This window comes from Gasterosteus aculeatus, chromosome 12 (genome assembly GCF_964276395.1).
Source record: "Gasterosteus aculeatus chromosome 12, fGasAcu3.hap1.1, whole genome shotgun sequence".
NCBI classification, from domain to species: Eukaryota; Metazoa; Chordata; class Actinopteri; order Perciformes; family Gasterosteidae; genus Gasterosteus; species Gasterosteus aculeatus.
The window spans coordinates 4,378,347-4,399,975 of record NC_135700.1 but is presented as its reverse complement, the minus strand read 5'-3'; the positions used below and the strand labels follow the sequence as shown (position 1 = coordinate 4,399,975).

The window sequence follows — 21,629 nt, the reverse complement described above, 5'->3', positions numbered from 1 at the left end:
GAGGGCGTCGGGAATAATGATTACCCCCAAATCCCCGCTTGGTTTGGTACTTCCTTTGTGCGGAATCACTGAGTCGGAGCCCAGATGCTGAATTTCAACACTGTGTGTGCTCTGCATTTCCATAATGATGAATCTCACATGAGTGGCCCGACAAAACACACATTTACGTTGTGCTGACATGCAAATTCCCGGAGTCTCAAAAGAAAAAGGCAGTAGTTAAAATCGCGCTACAATAAACTGGGTCGATTTGACGGCGGAGACGGTTTCACACTTGACACAGTCAATAATGGTTTCATTCATCCCGCACCATCACCCCTCCTTCCTTTCGGAACTCATCATCAATTTGCAATTAGACCTAATGAAATGGTCTCTCATGAGATGTCCTGCGTGGCTGGTCTGGTAACACCCGCCCTCCAGTTATCCCCTGCTGTAATCACCCTTACAGGAAATGTGTGCGACATTTAGAGGGAATCTTTGGCAGTGGAGGTTGAGTCTGCCCTGTTGCACCAGCATGTTCCTACCAAGGACCATGTATAAGAAGGGGATGTCGTCGATAAATGGACTGTACTTTATCTCATTTTTAATCTTCACACCTCTCAAAGCTCTTCTGCACTTCATGTAATAATTCACCCATTCGCTTCCATTCATACGCTGATGACTAGAGCTACCTCACACAGTGACGCCTGCCAACATTCACACACCGTAGTCATAACTACGGGGGCATTTGGGGGTTAAGTGTCCCACACAATCAACATGCACAGTAGTCGACTCATTTGTGAAATATTAGTCAGATGAGTCAAAAGTCGGTTAAATTAACGTCAATCTTTCCTGAGCACAACATAAGTGGGTCTTTGTTTTTCAAACTAATTTTGAATATGAAAATCATAATTTAAAGACACTTTAGGAAGCATTGAATTCCCTCATTAATCATGTATTCAACAATGAGAAGTGGCCTCTCAAATGTGAGACGGCCAAACATCTAGTTTGTCCAGTTCTTCTCCCTGAATGGAAGAACAACCACAGATATCTGCACATATTGTTCTGTATTATGTCAGTTCAATATTGCTCATCATAATCTATTATCTTTTTCGTCGTACAAACTGAACAGTGAGTATTCTTCCATTACCGAGCGTTATTTAACCACCAGTTTTCTCATGCTCACGCACACACACAGACACACAACCTGTAGCTTGTCATGTAAGTTTCACTGACTCCCACACAAACTCTCAAACACACACACACCGCTGTCATCTTCCCCTTTTCTCCATGGAATCGGACTTATTTTTCTCTTCCCCTTGTACACAACTGGATGCTGCTGTGTGTTGTATTATTTATCCGTGCGCATGCAGCAGAGGAGGGATTGGCCTCATTCCGTCACTGACAAACTCAACTAGAGAACCGCAGCCACCCGGCACCCCGTCTCCATCACCGGCCATGTGATGCCGTTTCATCCCTGTCGTGCCCGGGAGGCCTATCGCCATGCCAACAAGGTCATCAGCTGCTGTTTGAGCACACATCCGTCGTCCATGGAACATTCCTGCCAACAGGCACTTGAGTGTGTCGGGCCTGATTGTTGGTGTCGTCGGTCCAGTGATGCTGCAGAAGCACGACGGGCAGATTCAGGTGCAGCTGGTGGGCAAAGTGGTAGCCACACAAAGATGTTTCCCATCTTTATTGCAGGGAAAGCCTCACAGGGGGGGGGGCTGACTTCAAACCGGGCACGTTAGGATGTCAGTGCAGCAGTTGTGTAAACTCCTCAGTCACCAAGACTACTACTTATACTTAATTACACTTAACAATTAAACTAGTAAACTATTAACAGCTTATTGTCACAGACATGATTTATACTGCGTATTTGGTAGTGATGAAGTATTTTGTGAACATTTGTTTGTAAAACATCTCCAAACCAGTTAGTGTTTCATACATCTGGTCCAAATATCTTGTAGATCTTTTGACAAATATTTCTTAAAAAGGTATAAAACTTCCCATATTGTCTGATTCCCTTTTTGCTCCTCCAAGGTGCACCTTTTTCCTTATTCTAACGGGACGTTAGAAATGATCCCCCTTTGCCGCCCAACGGCCTTCCCCGGTAACAGTTTATTAACTCTCCATTGTTAATGTACTTTACTGTGCAAATCCAAGAAGGAAATCAGGCTGATTAGAGGCATGTAACACTATGCGAATGTGAAACTATAAAGGAGCTCATTAGAGAGGTATGCGGGCATAATATCGCCTTTATGAAATTGTTATGATTGTTTTCCAGCAGCTTATAGCCACGACTGCTTGTAATTGGTTGCTGTGCTTCCCGGAGGCCTGAAGGAGAACGGCCGGACAAGCTGCGCCTGCTAAAATAGGAGCTTTCCCTCAGAATCTATTTTCGGTCCCAGTGGATACGACGGCGTCTCGGTCCGGATGCAGAGCTCCTATTCGTAGCCTCTGATCTACATTGTATGTCATCGTTCATGATTACAGTGTGTTCATAGCTGCCGATAAAAGGCCATTTGTCCGATAGGCATCACTGTACCAGTGGCTCCATCGCCCTTGTGTACGGGTCTGAGGGGGTTTCTTCTACTCGTCTTCAAACAAACCAACCAGCTGTCCAAAGCTCCTCGGTTGTTTTCCACACAGAAGCTTGTGATTTGTGAGCTTCCCACTACATCACCCGCGTGCCACCGGGTGTAAACAATTGTTTGGAAAATGAATCTGATACGCGTCTCCTCCTCCTGTCTCAGACGGCTTCTTATCAGCACATCCAGTGCTGAGCCTCCTGAAACAAAGCCCGCCCACGAATAGTAGAGTCCGTGACGTGATGATGACACTGGGGGGGGACCACAGCCCGATGTCCCAGCCGCTCGCTACTACGAGTCAGACACAGCACGCTGGCTGCAAGGCACTCTGGGTATTCTAACCTATGGAAGACCAGCTGGCCGTTTTGAGAAGTTATCTTGAATTCATAAACACTACATTATTTTGTTATCTAAAAAAAAAATGCACTAGTTAGTGTGTGTGCTTTAAAATGAGCTGTCAATGATCTTTGTTCACAGTTTTGTGGGATGTCGTCGCTTTGCTGCTTGATTATTATTTGTTGGTTTTCCTAATTTAGTTTACCAAATGATTTGCTTTAACATTTTATTTGTATCTCCGTTCACTGCATTGATCGGACTTACTGTTTCATCTACTGGTTTCACTCTTCATGCTTTAGAAGGGCTCACTCTGTTATTTCTGTTATTGTTGCCTTGCTCGCGCTTCATGAACTTTTTAAAAAGGTGCAACAACAGGTTACCTGACACACTCCACTGATGCACATGTCAAAGGCGTCCGCCCGGCACCGCGTCCCGTCCAGCACCTTGGGAGCCAGTTCCACAGAGACACTCCTCCCCTTGGCCTGGCAGCGCAGCGCGCAGGGCGCCGAGGGGTCGTAAGGGGACGGGGACCAGTCGTAGGTCACGCCCTGGTACTTGATGTCATTGTGGGCCGAACACTGCTGGGCCCGGAAGTCACCGGACTCTGCTGGGCAAGCCTGAGGACAACGACAACAACAACAAGTTCAGTCTTACTTTAGTAAATTGGAATTTAAAGAAGGTCTTTAAACTGTATAAAATGGCCGTTAACACACACACACAAGGATTATCCAAAAGGATTTTAATCTTTACTTTTGTTTTCTCTATTCACGGTTGTTTCTCTTATTCCATTTCACATGACATGCGTGTCCTATAACATTTATATTTCAGTTTGATCCAATCCAGAGATACATACATATCAAATGTTTTACTGAAGGAAATGGAAGTCAGTTACTGGTCCCTACCTTAAATAATGGAGGTTGCCATAAAGTTGATGAGCATTAATTTAGAGATTCCAATTACTAAACGCTGATGTCATCAGCCACACAGCAAAGAATTGTCACTATATGTCTAAAGAAAATCCAACTGCCACAACACTGTGTTATCCGTTTTACAGTCCTGCCTAATGTCCACATTGACCTTCCACTGTACAGCACCAGTCCACCGTTTGTCCAACTGTTTCCTAACTTTTCACTGGTGCTTTTTATATTTTTGTATCATCTAAATGAAGAAAAAATATCCAAACTTCTTTGTGTTCCGAGCAGCAGGTGCGGTGCGTCAGTGTGTGTGTGTGTGTGTGTGTGTGACAGCAGCTGGCAGGTTGAGTGAAGGAGACTCAGCAGCAGTTCCTGGTGCAATGTGCATGTTATACAGTACTAATATTACTACTTTGAGCAGATATTTGATGGACAGTTCGGTGGAGGCCTGCTCGTCCCTCTGTGGGCTCTTTAAATCACGTCAGCTGACGACCACAGACGGAACCACCAGGAGCCCTGGAACTTCTGGCCTGCGGTCACTTCAACTTCTATTGGGACGGCGTCCCTCCAAATGACGTCTATGTGCACAACTAAACCCTAAACCCAGATGTACTTCTTATTCTTATTCTTTTGAAACGTTTAAAACGAACATCGCTCAGACTTACCCGGTTGCTGCACGTTCTGTAGCGGATGTTTTTGCCGCCGCAGCTTCTGCAGAGGAAGGTCAAAGAAACGGTGTGATGTGAAACAAGGCTGCCTCATCACAGGCTTCAACGAGAATAAAACATTTTAATAATCCAGCTGGAAGAGCTCAACATGTCAAGCAACTGAACCCAGAGATATGCGCGCACACACACACACACACACACACACACACACACACACACAGGAGGTTCCTTTCCCCCCCCATGACCGCCGCCACATGCTGTTAAATCTGTTCCACCTCATTAGCAACAATAACAGCCGATCTGTGTGTGTGTGTGTGTGTGTGTGTGTGTGTGTGTGTGTGCTGACCAGCAGTAAAGTGCACACTTCTCCTGCCGCCTCACAATAACATTCAGATAAACTGTTAGCAGCTCATTTATCCGCGGGGGAAACGCAGCGCGTTCCAGGCGACGCCGCAACCTTTCAGCCGCCTCGGGAGTTAAATGAACACACTGGTGTTTGTGTGTCTGGGAATGTGTGCTGCTGCTCCACTCACAACGCTGGTATGCACAGGCGTGTAGTTCGGGACAGAGCACATGGGCACAACGTGTGTGTTTCTTTATGAACAGCTTCAATAATACGCTGGCACGACTCACTAACATCGTACCGGCCGACCGAATCATGTTCCAGATGTATTAAATATCCGTTAATGTGCTTCTGAAAATGCAGTTGACTCAGTAAAGAAACAAGATTTCTGTCTCTCACTTCTTTTAAAAAAAAATCAAGAATACATTTCTCTTGAGCGAGATTCTAAAAGCTTTATTAAAAGGCACCTTTTGCCTCGCAGGGGAGAACAGAACTACAAGGAGCTTTTTTCACGTGGTCTTTACACATATGACCCAATCAAGCACTCCAATAAATAACCCTGTTTTGCAGAGTGGACCGGGCCTATTGCTCACCCATGGAGCTTTTTAGGGGAGTGCAGATGTATTCTAGTCATGGGCCCATTACGGCTTAGTACACGGCTGAGGGCAACACGACACTGACATTTAAGATGTATCTTGTTTTCTAACTTCCTGCTTTAATATTTAACAGGAAAGACTTCGACGAGAGAAGTTCATAAATCATTTAGAAACCAGATTTTTCTAAAAATAATCCACATAATTTTTGCTGAAGGTACATTTTATAATATAATCGTATTCACTGATCACAAAAAGTGGTCGTGCAAAGATGAAACTGAAAAATATGAATCTCAATGTTAGTTTCGACACTGAAGACGGTATAGCTTTATTTTCATATTCATTAGAGGGACCACAGTGTTGCATAATCATGAGCCTGCAAGCCAGAGATCCAGGGGAACCGCAACAGAAAGAGATATACGACAAATAACAGATTACAGAACCGCTTGAGGCCGTCTTTTGAAATGTTATTAGAATATAGGCTTGCGACAAAACCCCCCCCAAAAACTTCATGAAGATATAATGATAGAGTTTCTGTTCATATATTTACTTTTATTGTGTAAGTTATGTCAGTAAATAAGTGAATGCTTCCACAAAAACGTGAATATTAAACTGCAAACAAGGTCGATTCTGTTGAGGGATGAGTCGAGTTGTATTTATTTTAATAATAACCAAGAGTGCAGTAGTCCAAAGCAACACGTCAGATGTTATCACTCCTTTAGCCTCGACACAGACCAGATCCACTCATTACGTCCTTATAAGACACGGACTCCCGCAGGCCGCGCCGCTGCTGTCTGAGCGCTTCGGGGTCTCTTCCCTTCGCTCTATGACAGGAAGCTTAATGCGTTTCAGTTGGGGACAAAAGACGACGTTTGAGGAGGTCATCTTGGGATTTTTTTTAAAAAGATGGTCATTTTACATTCAACTTCACAAACTACTAAATGCGTTGTGAAAAAGAAATTGGATAAACCGTGTGTATATTAAATCAGGCTTTTCAGCAGGATTTACTGCTTATTGGGCGGCACGGTGGCGTGGTGGTTAGCACTGTCGCCTCCCAGCAAGAAGGTCTTGGGTTCCACTCCGCCCAGTGTGTGGAGTCCACAGTCCAAAGACGTCCTCTGGGGATCAGGTTGATTGGTGACTCTAAATTGCCCGTAGGTGTGTGAATGTGAGTGTGAATGGTTGTGTGTCTCTGTGTAGCCCTGCGATTGGCTGGCGACCGATCCAGGGTGAACCCTGTCTCTCGTCCAGCCCCCCCGTGACCCCGCATGATGGATAAGCGGTTTGACATTGAGTGCCAATGTTGTTCCAAATTAGCTGCATAATGTACAGCAAGGCGAGAACATTTCACTTGTATAGCACATTTCATCTGCAAGGCAATTCAAAGAGCTTCACATAAAACTATTAAAAACATCCAAAGATAAAGCAAGAAGATTTAAAAACACTTAATAAAATTGATTGAAACACACAAAAAAAAAAAACAGTCGATAAATGTAAAAAAAGGAAATCTGCAGTGTAGGTAGAGAGCACCAACATTCCGCGAGGGCAGCAGCAATCACAAGCTTTTAATCTGGATTTAAAGGAGCTGAGGGACTCAACAGACCTGCAGCTTTCTGGGACTTTGTTCCAGATGTGTGGAGCAGAGTGCTGCTCCTGCATGTTTGGTTCTGACTCAGAAACACAAAGTAGACCCGACCCAGACGCCGACGAGGGTTGCTGGCGGTTTATGAGGTAGCAGCATTAGAAATGTACTACATGTACCCTACACCATTCAACCAACAGCGGGATTTTGAAGTCGCTTCTCGGTGTAAAGACCGGAGAACTGAGTGATGTGATCCACTTTCCTAGTGAGGATCAGCTGCAGCGTTCTGATTGACTTGATACAGTTTTTGCAGTTTCAGTACTGTGGTGCTAACAAAGGCCTGACTGGAAGGCATCAAAACCGTTATTAACCGCCAAGAAATAGTTTAGCTGTTGAAAAAAGGTTGATTATTTTAAAACGGCAGGTTTGATATCTAAATTCTTTACGAGTGCTTGAACAACAGCAGTTTTTAGGGCTCTGACAAGAGGGATGTGGTTACAATTTGTACTGTTGTTTTTCGTCATGATGTCAGGGAAGGACTGTCTTGCATTTCTAAGTTCCAAATTATAAATACCACGTCCGTCTTTCGCCAACCGTCTAAGAACAAGAAGCCGCTCTTGCGTTCATCTCAACATGAAAGCGTACACATTTCCATCAGCACTCGCAGGGGCTCGATGAACCAACAGCCCAACCCAAAGGACATTGCAGCCAGACGGGGGAGTTTTACCCAGAGGTGCCAAAGCGTTTGGGCCTCTTGTTCACTGTGGACCAAGAGCTTCAGGGGGAGAAACTGAGCTTTTAGAAAAGGGTCGGACATGAAGGACACAACTTCCTCTTCCCCTGTAAATCATCAAATCAAACATTGAATTAAGGTCAATGTAGAACTACAGTGGGGAGTATTTGATACACTGCCGATTTTGCAGGTTTTCCCACTCACAAAGCATATAGGGGTCAAATTTTTTTATCATGGATACTCTTGTTCTTCAATCATGAGTGACGGAATCTAAAACAAAAATCCAGCAAATGATACTTGATACATCATAAAAGCCAGTGCTGCAGGAGGTTAATCCATGACGGCGTAGTGTGTTACGAATGGCTTTCTGACCAGGTCCTGCCGTGTAGTTCTGGGCTGATCCCTCACCTTCCTCATGATCATTGCTGCCCCACGAGGTGAGATCTTGCACGGAGCCCCAGACCGAGGGAGACTGACCGTCATCTTGAACTTCTAATCCCTTTTTCTAATAATTGCAACAGTTGTTGCCTCCTCACCAAGCTGGTGGCCTGTTGTCCTGTAGCGCATCACAGCCTTGTGCAGGTCTACAACGTTATCCCTGATGTCCTTACACAATATATTCATGGTCACCAACATCTAAGTGTGCATCCTCCTGAGAATGCACCGTCTCGGTTGAGCAGACCGTAATAGTTTTATGGAGCCCAGCAGCTTTGTACAGGGATCACATACTGGATCCGTTTGCTTTGTTTCTTTCCCCTTAGATGTGAAATGGGACTTACCCTCCGTTGAGACAGCGCCGTAGAGAGTAGGAGGCTCCTCCGCCGCAGGTGCGTGAGCACTCACTCCAGGAGCCCCAGGCGTCCCACCCGATGTCCCTGTCTTCATCGGAGCGGGTCGTCCTGGAGGCCTGCGGGACAAATAAAAAGCCCATTTCAATGGGGTTACAAATCCAGTGGCTTCCATCCCAAGCGCCTTCCGACGAGTTTGTATGAACCGTTTGAGAACAGCTTTTCTTTCAGTACCAATACAGAGTAATGTAAAACTCTGTATTGGAGGATCCCTTTATTTACGTGGCAAAAGCTGAGAAAAATGTTACGTGTCCCATTTCTCACTCTCATCATTTGGTTCTACTGGATAAACCTTATTTTGCTGCATTACTCACACCATATATTTCAGGAAAAGCCAATAAACTTTGTCACAAAAAGCTTAAAATGGAGTCATCTTGGTACATAAATAGCAATTAAAATGTCTCTTACAACACTTTGTATTTTTTTGATTATTGTGGCCTGGTTGGTTGAATGCATTGTTGTTGCTTCGGATAAAAGCGCCAGCTAAAAGGTAATATAACACAGTCCCATCAGTTTACCCTCCGTGGCCACTGAACAGCAGCACAAGCTCACAGTCCTGTGATGCCCCCACCAAGCTGCCGCAGCCCCCGTGCAGCTCCGACCCTCTCCTTGCTTATCGGCTGCGTTAAAAGCTCAGATGTAATTGCGAGGAGAGAGACTTTGAAGCAGAGGGGGAGATGTGGAAAGAGGCTTTTCCTGGCTCAGTGTCACAGAAAATAGGAAAATTGGCTTCCCTCGGGTCGGTGATGTCACCGCGGACCCTATAGTGCCAGAGAAAAAGAAAATTGCAAGCCCGGAATTCACAGTAGTAAGAGGAAAAGTGAAGCACAATTAAATATTTATGGGAAATAAGTGGGAGAACAAAAGAACCAAGCTTTCCAAAGTGCTTCCAAGTTGCTTCCCCCGACCTGTGTGCCGTTGGACCGATAGTTTGAACGCATACTTATACAATAGAGAAAACACAGGCCCTCTACCAAAACCCTGCCTTCCATGCGAGTTAACGGCAAAGCACAGGAACTAACTCTAATTCTTCTGACACTGTTATTTATGCCTGGTCAACCAGAATGAACATTTCTGACGTGCCTCCACAGGTTCCATTTCACGCTGTCTCCCAGGCCCGGATCACCATCAGCGACGTGGAGCTCCCATACATGGGATCGATCTGTGCGCGCCGGACTGACGGAGGGCGCCGGAGCTCTTTCCTAATAGATCCGCCAGAGAGGAATTAGACACGTTGGCATTCCAGCAGTGGGATAAAACCGGCCTTTGTTGTCAGGCTCAGCCGGGCTAACGGCCCCCACAGACCTCCGACAGTAACAACATGAGCAGGGGGAGCATCTGTCCAGCCAAGGCTGTTCTCCGGCCTGTTGGCACCACTCGGTTCAGTATCGGCAGTCTGTGTCTTCTGGCGACCAGGATGAGTCACGCGTGGGACAGCGGGATGAATAAAGGGTTTATTTATCAGACAAGTAAGAAAAAAATGATTGCAATAAGTTGTTTTTTCTTCTTCTTGTGAGTGACTAGATTCTGGGACTAAAACAAGACAGAACTCTTCTTTTAGTAGACGTGTGCAGCTCATTAAAAAGGGGAAATCTAGCATCTGCAGGTTAAGGACAGACAAGCCATGCGAATAAAAAAAAGCCATTCAAAATGAATATGTCCTATATATCCGTTCATGAATAATACATGAAGCTCCCTCTGTGCAAACCTTCAGATAAAGATGAAGACGTGTGGTGAATCCAAGTGCTACGGCAGTAGAGAGTATGAGAAAAAAGATTCACGAGGAGACTTTTCCAACGTTCAAGAAATATCTTTGGGGAGGAAGACATTTTCTGAAATGGTACGTTTGAATATATGAATGAAAATATTCCTGTTTCCTCCTAATTCCATACCCAATAAATTATCAACCAAAACATTTCCAAACTTAAATTTGAGGAATGAAAATTTATCCGACACTGTTTGGTGAATCCATTCATTTATTAATTCAATGATTTATTTATTACTAATTTTCTGTCCAAAAATCCCAAATTGCATCATAGATGTTCCTCTTGTCTGAAAGTCATAAAACATGTAGTGCAAAGCCTATTAGGTTGCTTCACACTTGAGCTCCTGCTGACTTTCACGGATAGCAAACAGACTTCATCATTTTGTTTGGTAGAGGAAGCTCGACACAAGTGAAAACAGCCGGCAGCATTAATCTCACTTTGTGTACCGATTTGGGAGTGGAAAAAAGAAATCTGCCTCCTCCTAATGTGGATGTGAGTGTTGAATGCAGGATACAGTCTGTTAGCTATGAGGGATGTTTAATAGAATACTATGCTCAACTGGCTTCCATCCCTTTAGGTGATGTAATCCCTCGCCTCCGTACAGACAACGTACATTCAGCTCTTGTGTGTCTGGAAGAGTCTGTAAGGATGTGCACTATCGGTAGGAAACCGGACGCACACACTGTAATGACGCCCCACTCTGTTCACCGATAACAGCAGCCCGACCTCAAACACCAAGGGCCTTGCCAATGACACCCACAGCACGCTGCTGCTGACAGACTGGCACCATTTACATGGCTAATGGATGCTCCTACAATGCAAATGTACACAAACTGTAGATTAAGACCAACACCGTCATTTATCCCTTTGCAAATTCAAGCTGCGGTTCCCAGCTCTCCGGTTGGTTTGAACACAGATTGGTTGACTACAACGTAACATTGTGCCCTGATCTTATATTTGGGGGGCAAGTAGGGATCAAGGATGGACAGGTCTGTTCCACCACTGCCGATCAGCCCGTATTTTTTGCTGTGAACCACACAGCGCTGTGCGGCTCCTCGAACCTGTGTGGAACTAAAAAAGTGAGAGTCCTTTTCCATTGAATCAACTCCTCACTGAAGTAAAGAAAAAGGGGGCTCGTGAGCAACGCTCACACTGACTGGGATTACTTGATTGACACATCATTAATAAAAATCAGAGTGGAACTTGAGAAAATAGATTTGTGCGTTCTTTCGCACAGTGAAGATACACAATAAGGATCTACTGGACTGCGTCGACCGGTTAAGTCCGTCTCCTTGGTTGCCAGGTTGGACTCCGGACTCATTAGAAACGATTAAGCTCATTCCCCGGCTGATCACAGCGGAGCCCGCGCACTGGGAGACCTGGCCTCTAAATGCCACGGACGGATGAGTGAAAACGTGGCGCACAGGTCCTGATCAACAGCACGCCGGGCCTTTTATACACAAAACTCAGCTGTTCATCAAATCCGGGACAGTTGTGTTTACGGAGCGGAGCCTCAGTGACATCATGTATAGCAACAGGACAAATAACCACCGGTTTCAGATGGAATGGCTCTGGAGAGAAGCTGTATTGACTCACAGCGGTGGAGGTATCCTGTCTTTGTGCAGGGCTTGTTTGTTTAGAAGGAAGAACTCTTTTTTTTGGTGATCTGGGAAGTGGAACTCATTGTGCCGTTTAACTGACGCTCATGGAGTCTAAAAACCTCTAGAGCGTATAAGCAGCTAAGCAGATGTTGAGCACAGTGGGGTTTTTTTATGAAAGGAATTGTGTAGGAAAGGTAGTCCTCACCAGAAGAGCAGCAGCAATGCTCATTTGGCCGAATGTCTCTTTTAGTACGCGTCATGCAAATAATGGCCGCTGCTTCTCTGAAAGCAGAGGTGTGTGTGTTAGTGTGAGGACCCAAAGCTCTACAGGCCCTTTCCACTGATGGAGCCTTTGTCTCTGGTTTCCACTGTACCCCCCCCCCCCCCTCCCCATCTCCTCGGGGGGGCTCAAAGTTCCAGATACTCTCGAGGGGGAAGAAATCCTACAGCTGGTTTGCTGCAAGGCAAACATGGTAATTAATGTGACTGACCTGTAAAGTATCAGCGTTCTCTCTTTAAATACCAACTCCAAAACACACCAAACGACATGGGTCTCCGCTCTCGCTCACTGCTGTGATGCCATAAGGCATTTACTGGTTAATCAACGCACAATGGAAACAAGTTGGTAAAAGGGACAATTGAAAGTGCAGTCAGTTGTGTTTGTAGATAAAAAAAAGAACAGAGGTTATATTGATATTGACTTTTTGTCAGAGACAGAAGGCTCACCAAGGAAGGGCTCTGCTAGTAACTCGTGGCTCTGATTGACACGTGAATTCTTTCTTTTGAAGCAATAGGGTTATACTGCCGTTGTTATTAAAAACCTAAAAATTCATTTTTGCATGGTTAAAATGCAAAAATATTGCCAAGTGATCATTTTTAACAGAACCTTCCTCCTGGTACCTGTTTACACCAGTGGTGCTAATCTTTTATCCAGGTGTCCAATGCACCTCTTCTGTTCTACAAAACATGCAAGCACTGTGCATGTCAATGATATGACATGTAAGCTATAAAAAGAGACAAAATGTAGAATATTTTTGAAATAAGCACTATGGTTTACTGCAAAACTATCACAATAAGTCCAGGAACATGAACGATGGAGGACTCGGGAGGCCACACACTTCCAAGTCAAAATAACAAAATGCCTTGTGGGCAAACAGGGACCGGGACTATATGACAACCCAAAGACTCACCAAAAATGACTTGCAACTTTGTTTTTCGGTAACTCCTCAAGTCTGTCTTTGACTGCCAGAACTCGACTCTCGTAGCACGGCCGATCCGTACTCCAGAAAAGGAGTCGGCCCCGAGTCCACCGTGGTCGGTTCCTTCTGTCACAATAAGTCCAGGAGGGGTAGTCATTTAGCTGACGCTTTTATCCAAAGCGACTTACAATAAGTGCATTCAACCATATACAAACTCAGAAGAACAAGAAACAAGAAAGTGCAATTTCCTCAAATAAGCAAATTTACAATTTGCTATAGATGAGTGACGTTATAAGTACAATTTAAGTGCTACAATTTGTTAGTCTTTAGTCGAGGTAGAGTCTGAAGAGGTGTGTCTTTAGTTTGCGGCGGAAGATGTGAAGGCTCTCTGCGGTCCTGATGTCTTGAGCTGCAAAGGTCGAATGGCGGTAACAGGGAGACCTGCCAGGAGCGAGTTGCAGGAGTCCAGGCGGGAGATGACAAGAGCCTGAATCAGTACCTGCGCTGCCTTCTGCGTGAGAAGAGGACGTATTCTCCTGATGTTGTAGAGTGTGTATCTACAGGATTGCGTTGTCGCAGTGATGTTGGGAGTCAGGGAGAGTTGGCTGTCGAGTGTCACACCAGTGTCACATCAGTCAAAGAGGGCATTAACACAGAGTTGCCAAAGTTGACCTTCAAGTTGTGGGTCGGAGAATCTTTTGCCGGAAAGAGTAGTTCAGTCTTGTCGGGGTTGATTTTCAGATGGTGGGCGGACATCAACTGAGAGATGTCAGTCAGAGAGGCAGAGATCCGTTCCGCCACCTGGGTGTCCGAGTGAGGGAAGGAGAGAATTAGTTGGGTGTCACCGGCATAGCTGTGGTAGGACAAGCCATGCGAACTAATGACAGCACCGAGACAGTTGGTGGAGAGCGAGAAGAGGAGGGGACCCAGGACGGAACCCTGAGGAACTCCAGTAGTAAGAGGACAAGGTTCCGACACAGATCCTCGCCAGGTTACCCGCTAGGTGCGGCCGTCGAGGTAGAATGATGGAAAGGCTCTGCTCTCTCCCTTCCTGAAGGGAGGAAAATAAGGATCTGGTGGTTGACTGTGTCAAAAGCAGCAGAGAGGTCCAAAAGGATGAGGACAGAGGAGAGAGAGGCGGCTCTAGCAGTGTGGAGTTGCACTGAGACAGCAAGGAGAGCAGTCTCTGTGGAATGGCCTTGAAGCCTGACTGGTGGGGGTCAAGGAGGTTGTAGATTGTAGAAGATGTGATGGAATGGGGTCAAGAGGGCAGGTGGTCAGACAGGCAGAGGTTACTAGGGTGAGAATTTGGTTAGGAGACAGGGTTATTGTTTTCTAAATTGTGACAGAATTGATTAATTGTATATTTAGTTAACGCTTTGCTGCGTAAAATGAAGAAGAAAAGAATCAAACGGTCTCCTGTGATTTACTTAGGGACATGAAGTCTCATGTATGCAGCTCAATGCAAACTACACCGAAACGGGCTCTGCACGTGCACGTGTCTGTGTGCGGCCATCGGGGTGGTAGTGCCGTGCGCAGCGACAGAACTTCCGGACTTTAATAACGGAGGGGAAACACTGATGGATAATTAGGTAGATTGCTAACTAGTTGCTGTAGCTACACAAGCTGTTGGCCATTGTATTGAACCGGTACCAATATGGCACCGGTTCTCGATACCCAGCCCTAGTTGAGAGCCAATGAGAGGCCACCAAAATTCTCTCAATCTAGCATCTTTCCAATACAGGCTATATACAGCACTTGAGATCCTATCCTTCTTGATCTACAATTTAAGTTCTCTCGGTCCTTTTTGCTCCAGCAAAGAGCAAAGATTGAAGCACAAATTGTCACCAAACATTGTAGAAGATTCCATCTGATCATATTGTAGAGTAAATGGCAACCGCTCTGTAAGCGTTTCTATTTCTGAACTCATATCAGTCGGTTGAACATCTCCGTATGTCGATGCTCTGTCCTGCCACCAGACCATTTCATTCCTCATTTCACCTCTCATAATAATAATAAGGGCTTTTTTCTCAATCTCTGCAGAGCTGCAAACGTTTTCATATCTGTACTCCCTGTAGAAGAACATCAGTTCCGCCCACACTGCTGCTGACTCATCTCCTAAAGTGGCTCTAATTCTATCACGTTGTTTGAGAGATTTTCATTTTAACTATCATTTTTGTCACTGAAATGAACATTACGCCGCGGTTCTTTCTTCTCGCCGGGCCATTCCTTTATTTCTTATTTTGAGCACGCTTTAGATGTTGCCTGCGAAATAGCAATTTTGCCCTTCATTGACTTAATTATATTGTAAAACCCTGAGCTGCAAACAATCTCGTTGTACCTACCTGAGGAAATTAGCATTGAGCACTTGACTTTGAATGTGTGTGTGTGTGTGTGTGTGTGTTTCTCATTATTTTCCTGTTAAAGTGAGATGCGTGAGAGCCGGCAATGAAGAGTCATTCATCACAGCCATTCATGTTCTGCCGGGTGGCAAACCCTGCTTATGAAGATGAAAATAAGTCTTCAATAAAAGTGAGTCTAGATCAAACTTAACTTATTATCTCCGTAAACATGGTGAACATGAGTGTTTTAAGCAGTTTCAGGAAAATAAGGTAAACATGCATAACGTCTTTTAGAGACAATATACTATCTTCACAGGTGTGACAACTCGTATGGTCGCTTCCTGTTTTATTTTTTATTGACTTTCCCATGTCTCAGGTTGCTTTACATCCTGCCACTGTTTATTTTTGTTCCTCACCTTTGTTCCATTCTCTCATCAGACCTCCCGGTACTTACAGCCTGAGTGCTCACTGCACGTTATCAGGATTGTCTCAGTTATTTAAAAAAAAAAAAATCTCTAATGCGAGTTCCAGGGGCCTCATTTTAAAAAAAACTTGCGTAGGATTTGCGCCAGAAGTGGCGTACGGATAAAACATAGGACGTGCGTACGCACAGAAATATTCAGACTACGCAGTTTACCCTTAATAAATCACAATCACTTCTAAATGCAGTGCAGCTTTTGTGGCTTCATGTCATGCCCATAGTTGCCCATATATAGTCTGTGGAAAGCCCACAAATTAATATTCATCGATTGCGAAATTATGACAAACACTGAGAGGAAAACGAAGAAACGTAACTTCACCCAGTGTGAAGTCGAAATGATCATTGGCGAGGTGGAAAGGAGAAGTAAAATGCTCTTTGGAGGGCACAGTGTGGGCATTACTAACCAAAAAGGCACTTGAGTGGCAACAGGTTGCAGAGCAACGCTGCAGCCGCACAACCTCGGGCTGCACTACAGCGCGAATCCTTCCATGTGCCACATCTTCTAAGAGCGCAAGATCAGCCATCAGCGTCATTACGCATTGTGACGGCATCATGGCATTTTATTAACGTCCGTTTGATTGCATCTGACAAGTATGCAATATCATTGCAGAACATATTCCACTTTTCTTTTTGAAAATGTGTTAATTTGTATTTCTGTTTGTTTTACGCTGCAGATCAAACGGGTGTTCATGTTATTTATGAGAGGCAGTATTGGCATTTCTTTTACAACAGTCGTTTTGCGTTTGCGTGTTCCTTGCATTTGCCGACGGTTCTCATTTCACCCGCTTTTGTGCGTACGCATGGGTCCGAGCTTGCGTGAAGGACCGCACATTTTTCCGTCAAGTTTGCTTTTTATAAATACCAATTATTGCGTAGAGAGCAGCGTACGCCTTCTTTTGTGCGTACGCAACGTTTATAAATGAGGCCCCTGGTGATTTGCCTATTTCTGGATTTTTATTGAAGCCTACCGCTTTGTTCTTATCCTTGATGAGCTCTTTAGTTGTTTTTGCCGTTGTCTAACTCCTATTTTGCTGACGGTTGACAAATAGATCATAGTGAAAATAACCACGATCTTTAAGTAACCGAAAGATCGAGGAAGAGCGTTTCCGTCTCGTCTCACACGGGGATCAAACTGCGGCCTGCTGGCTAAAACTCCCGTGTGTTGGACCCATCCGCCTCCCCTCCTGTCCACCCGACGGCCCGCTGAGGGATTTCAAAAGCCTCTCTACAAACCGTTGTGTCAGTAAGACAGAAGAATGTGTCCATAGGTATTGAAAAGGTGTTGCTGCGTATGCTCGATGAGATCACGTCACTTCTGGCTGCCAAAAAGACGGCCAAGGCCAACATGCAGAAGCAGTGGTCCCACCCATAGCTTAAAAACTACTGGGTGACATCACAGCGACTGCGTCCACCTCTGGTGCCCTTTAAAGAGATGAAAATGAATACTGCAACACAGTGGAGTCGCCACTGCGAGCAACCACAGCAGACTCCAGAGTTACCACTGAAGAACAGAACCCCTCTGGATCCAATCGAGTCACAGCTCAGGCCCAGTTCTGCAGCCTTGGGTACTTTTATCATGTGGATTGTGATGTGTGGTGAGATGGAGGCCTCGCCTTCTAGTGCCAGCCAGGTCTCCCTGCGGCTACAAATAACCTGACTTGTTCTGGGCAAAGCCACCAGGTAGTGATGCGGCTGGACAATGCGAAGGTATAAATTGGTCAATGTGTCATGTGGATGTCAAGTTCTGTTCCTTAACACAAGAGCGCGGCCCGTGTCATCGTTCAGTTCTTATCTAAACGGGGCAGCTGTGGCAACAAGAAGTGACACTAGGACCAGAAAACCAGAAAAGGGACCACGGACAAAGACGCACAGGGATCAGAGGCCATGAGAGAATATCACACACTATACACAAATAGGCTTGAGGCCTGATTGTGATCAGTAAAGATTGTGTGTGTCATTTGTTATTTGTTGTGCAAAGCCAAAGAGAAATTGAACCTTTGAAGACGTGTTCTCTTCATTGCTTTGTCTCCACCGCACATGCATATAAATACATTTGTTGTATATTTATACACATAATCATGAATATTACTAGTGGAAGTAATCGTTATTTCTTCAATTTAAAATTTGTAAAATTCGGGTAACAAATTTAATTGAAAAAAGAAAAATACACACACAGAAGGATGTAGGTATAAGAAGAAGCTGCTTTTTAATCTTTTGTATATCTATTAGATTCCTTTCATCCAATCCCTAAAAGAGCAGCTGTATTCTTTGTGAGACCCTCAAGGTTTTAAAGGCAGCGGTTTTCTTCGGTTTCTCTGGGTCAATGTTATTCTAATACATTTCTTTCTATTGTTCGGTCTGTAAGACAAGCAGGCCATTCAATCTTTCAGATTCAACCTTCTAGGATGTGACTCAACCCCACTGTACTGCTTTCTATCACAAAAAAAATCCATCTTTTGATCTTAACTTTTGGCAGAGAAAGAGTAGTGCTCTGTATTTCTTCTGTCCGTATTAACGGTGTAGGTTTGTCCTGTCATCGTAATGAGATGAATTATTTTGTCTCTCCATGCTGAGTTCAGGAGCAGATGGTTTCTGGTCCCTGGGAGATACACAATTTACATTCAATCCACAATGTGTTTTTGTTTTCTCCCGGTGACAGAGGAATGCACGTCTTTGATGCTGCCCTGGAGAAACGGCTGTTCATTCCTGACTAAAGGTCCTCTCCTGGTTGCAGTGATTGTAACTCAATCAATTTCCAATAAAGTCTAGTTTATGCGTCTGTGTTTTCAGAGTGTTTTCAGAGTTTTCTAGGCTTGCGTCGCTTTCGACACCAGCCTCCCGCAGCGCACCAGGCTGCGATTGGTCCACTAACTACATCCTTTACGGAGTCTCACATTTCCGCTGTCGTAGCCCGATGCCGCCATTATTAAAACGAAGAATGTTTACGAGAGAGAGGCGGGTTGTAGAAGCGGGCTGGATTCATAAGAGAGATCGCCGTAAACGCCGGTCGAGAGGTGCACAAAGTTGTGGAGGAAAATACGGGACAAATGTGTCCGCGACGAAAAGCAGCAGTGGCGATGCACGGGACAATAAAGTCTATGATAAATAAATAAACAAATAAATAAATAAAGACGTGACTCTCTAGGTCGTCTTCAACAAAAACACGTTACTCCACCTGTTGTTCTGGAGGTGAATTGCTCTGCAACACACGCAAGCCGTGAATTGAAACGAGTGCGTCGACGCAACGACGCAGACGCATGCGCCTTAACTATTTCATACAGTGATTGACTATTTTGTCCTCACTACACTCAACTGGCCTGTAGGAAAGTGATTTAAACAACTCCATCCTGTTACCGCTGCCGATTAGGAAATTGTTCCTCTTCAGATCTGCAGGCCACTGTAACACAATTGCATTAATCTATAAAGGTATGTGTGTACATAGGTACACTACCGTTCAAAGGTTTGGGGTCAATTTCCAGAAATACACACTATACATTGTTAATGCGGTAAATGACTTTTCTAGGTGGAAACGTCAGGCTTTTAATGAAATATCTACATAGGTGTATAGAGGCCCATTTCCAGCAACTATCACTCCCGTGTTTTAGTGGTACATTGTGTTTGCTAATCGCCTTAGAATACTAATGGAGGATTAGAAAACCCTTGAAAACAGTTATGCAGAGGAAGATCGGAAGAAAATCAAGTCAAAGTTTGAGGTGTTTGGATCACACAGAAGAACATTTATGAGACACTGAACAGATGAAAAGGTGCTGGAAGAGTAGCGGACGCCATCTGTCAAGCATGTTGGAGGTGATGTGATGGTCTAGGGCTGCTCCTTTGTACACGGTAAAAGGGATTTTAAATAAGGAAGGCTATCACTCCATTTTGAATGCCCAACCCTGTTGACAGCGCTTGATTGGAGCCAATTTCCTCCTACAACAGGACAATGACCCAAAGCCCACCTCCAAATTATTAAACTATTTAGGGAAGAAGCCGGCAGCTGGTGTGCTGTCTGTATTGGAGAGGCCACAAAGTCACCAGATCTCAACCCCATTGAGCTGCTGTGGGAGCAGCTTGACCGTGTGGTACCCAAGAAGTGCCCATCAACCCAATCCGACTTGTGGGATGTGCTTCAGGAAGCGCGGGGTGAAATTTCTACAGATTACCTCAACAAAATAACAGCTAGAAAGCTACCATGTCAACAATGTCTTGACAATATTTTTTATCAATTTTGCAATTCATTTGATAAATTAAAAAGTGACTTTTCATGGAAAACACAAAATTGTCTTTTGAACGGTACTGTATGTGAATCATACAACAAACTCCGGTTCTGACAAGTGAAACCAAGTGTCTTAAAAGCTCCTTTCTCCCTAATGGCCACTTCTCCTCTGGATGCGAAATGAAGTCAGATTGTATGGAAGTCTATGAGAAACGGACCCTACCTCAAAGTGATGGACTTTTTATGAATTCGTGGTCTCAATCTCATTTATTAAGTTGTGGTCCATTTAGACCGTTAGACCGTCCATTTAGATTTAGTCAAAGCTGAGTATGCTTTAAGGTGGAACTACAACATAGCGTGTTGTCTGGAGTCCGTAGTGGAGCTCAATGGAATATTGAAATAAAGGCGTATCTATCGATTGAGACCTGCGAGGGAAAATGCGTTTGATTGGCACACAGTCTGTAGTGGGAACAGTTGTGCTTTGTATCCGCGGCGGTGACCAAAGTCCTCGAGATCTGTGCACGTTATATTATGTTTGTGCTGCTACTTTTGATAGTAACACCGTGTGCTGCTGTCAGGGCCTCTTTACTGGGATTGGAAGCCATTCCCAATCGCCGGCTGGAGCCCGAGCCAATGAGAAGGCAGGGCAGTCGAAGCACCAGCAGAAAAATATTTATACAATTCCACTACAATCAATCCATTGTTCCTCTCTCCAATTTAATCACTAACTACCCACCAGCTTTGGCTTCGTCATTCAATACTCCGCTGGAAAGAATGTTCCTGATTGGGCCAAAATTGAAGGGCAACACGAAGTGCAAAACATAAAACTGGAACCCGTCAGTGTTTGATCTGAATACGTTCCCAGTGAGTCCCCTCCTCCTTTTCAAAACTCAATTTCTATCTGCTGCATTTGTCTTGGACCCATTGCTCTTATTATTGAAGTGAAGGATGGGAGTCGTGATGCACGAGCACGGAGATTATATCACACTCCTGATGGAGGGCTGAACTTTGCTTTATTTTCTTTTCAGAAAGAAAAGAAAATTGTTTTGGGATTTTAAACAACTTCAAAGAGACTAATGCAGATTCACATTAATAAGTTGTATTAGGAGATACGGGAGTTAAATAAAATTCACGCATCGCATCTGGTCCCAAATAACATGCTACGATAGCAATGTGAAATGAGCACTGAAAGAGAATCATCTATACCAGCACTGCTGGTCGCTATAACTCTCTCCACCACTAAAAAAAAGGAAGCTAAGGACTGAAGCGCACCGCCCGACGCCTTTAGGAGTTCAATTTGATCACCTTTTAGAAAAGCGCGGACGAGCAGAGTAGGTACGTCGGTACTCAGTTATCGGTGCCACCAAAATATACCAAGATGGAGAAGGTACCAGTAGAACAACTTTTCGTTTCACACTAAGCAGAGTTTGATGACATGAG

General features: G+C 44.6%; 1 protein-coding gene across 1 annotated transcript in view; it reads right to left on the bottom strand.

Moving 5' to 3' along the window:
* adamtsl3 (ADAMTS-like 3) overlaps positions 1-21,629 on the bottom strand; it is an 88,694-nt gene that overhangs the window by 26,196 nt on the left and 40,869 nt on the right. The window contains exons 4-6 of the mRNA XM_078085278.1: positions 8,516-8,643; positions 4,483-4,528; positions 3,284-3,520 (exon numbers count right to left, since the gene is read on the bottom strand). Coding sequence (XP_077941404.1) covers positions 3,284-3,520; positions 4,483-4,528; positions 8,516-8,643 — 411 coding nt within the window. The remainder of the gene's footprint in view (positions 1-3,283; positions 3,521-4,482; positions 4,529-8,515; positions 8,644-21,629) is intronic.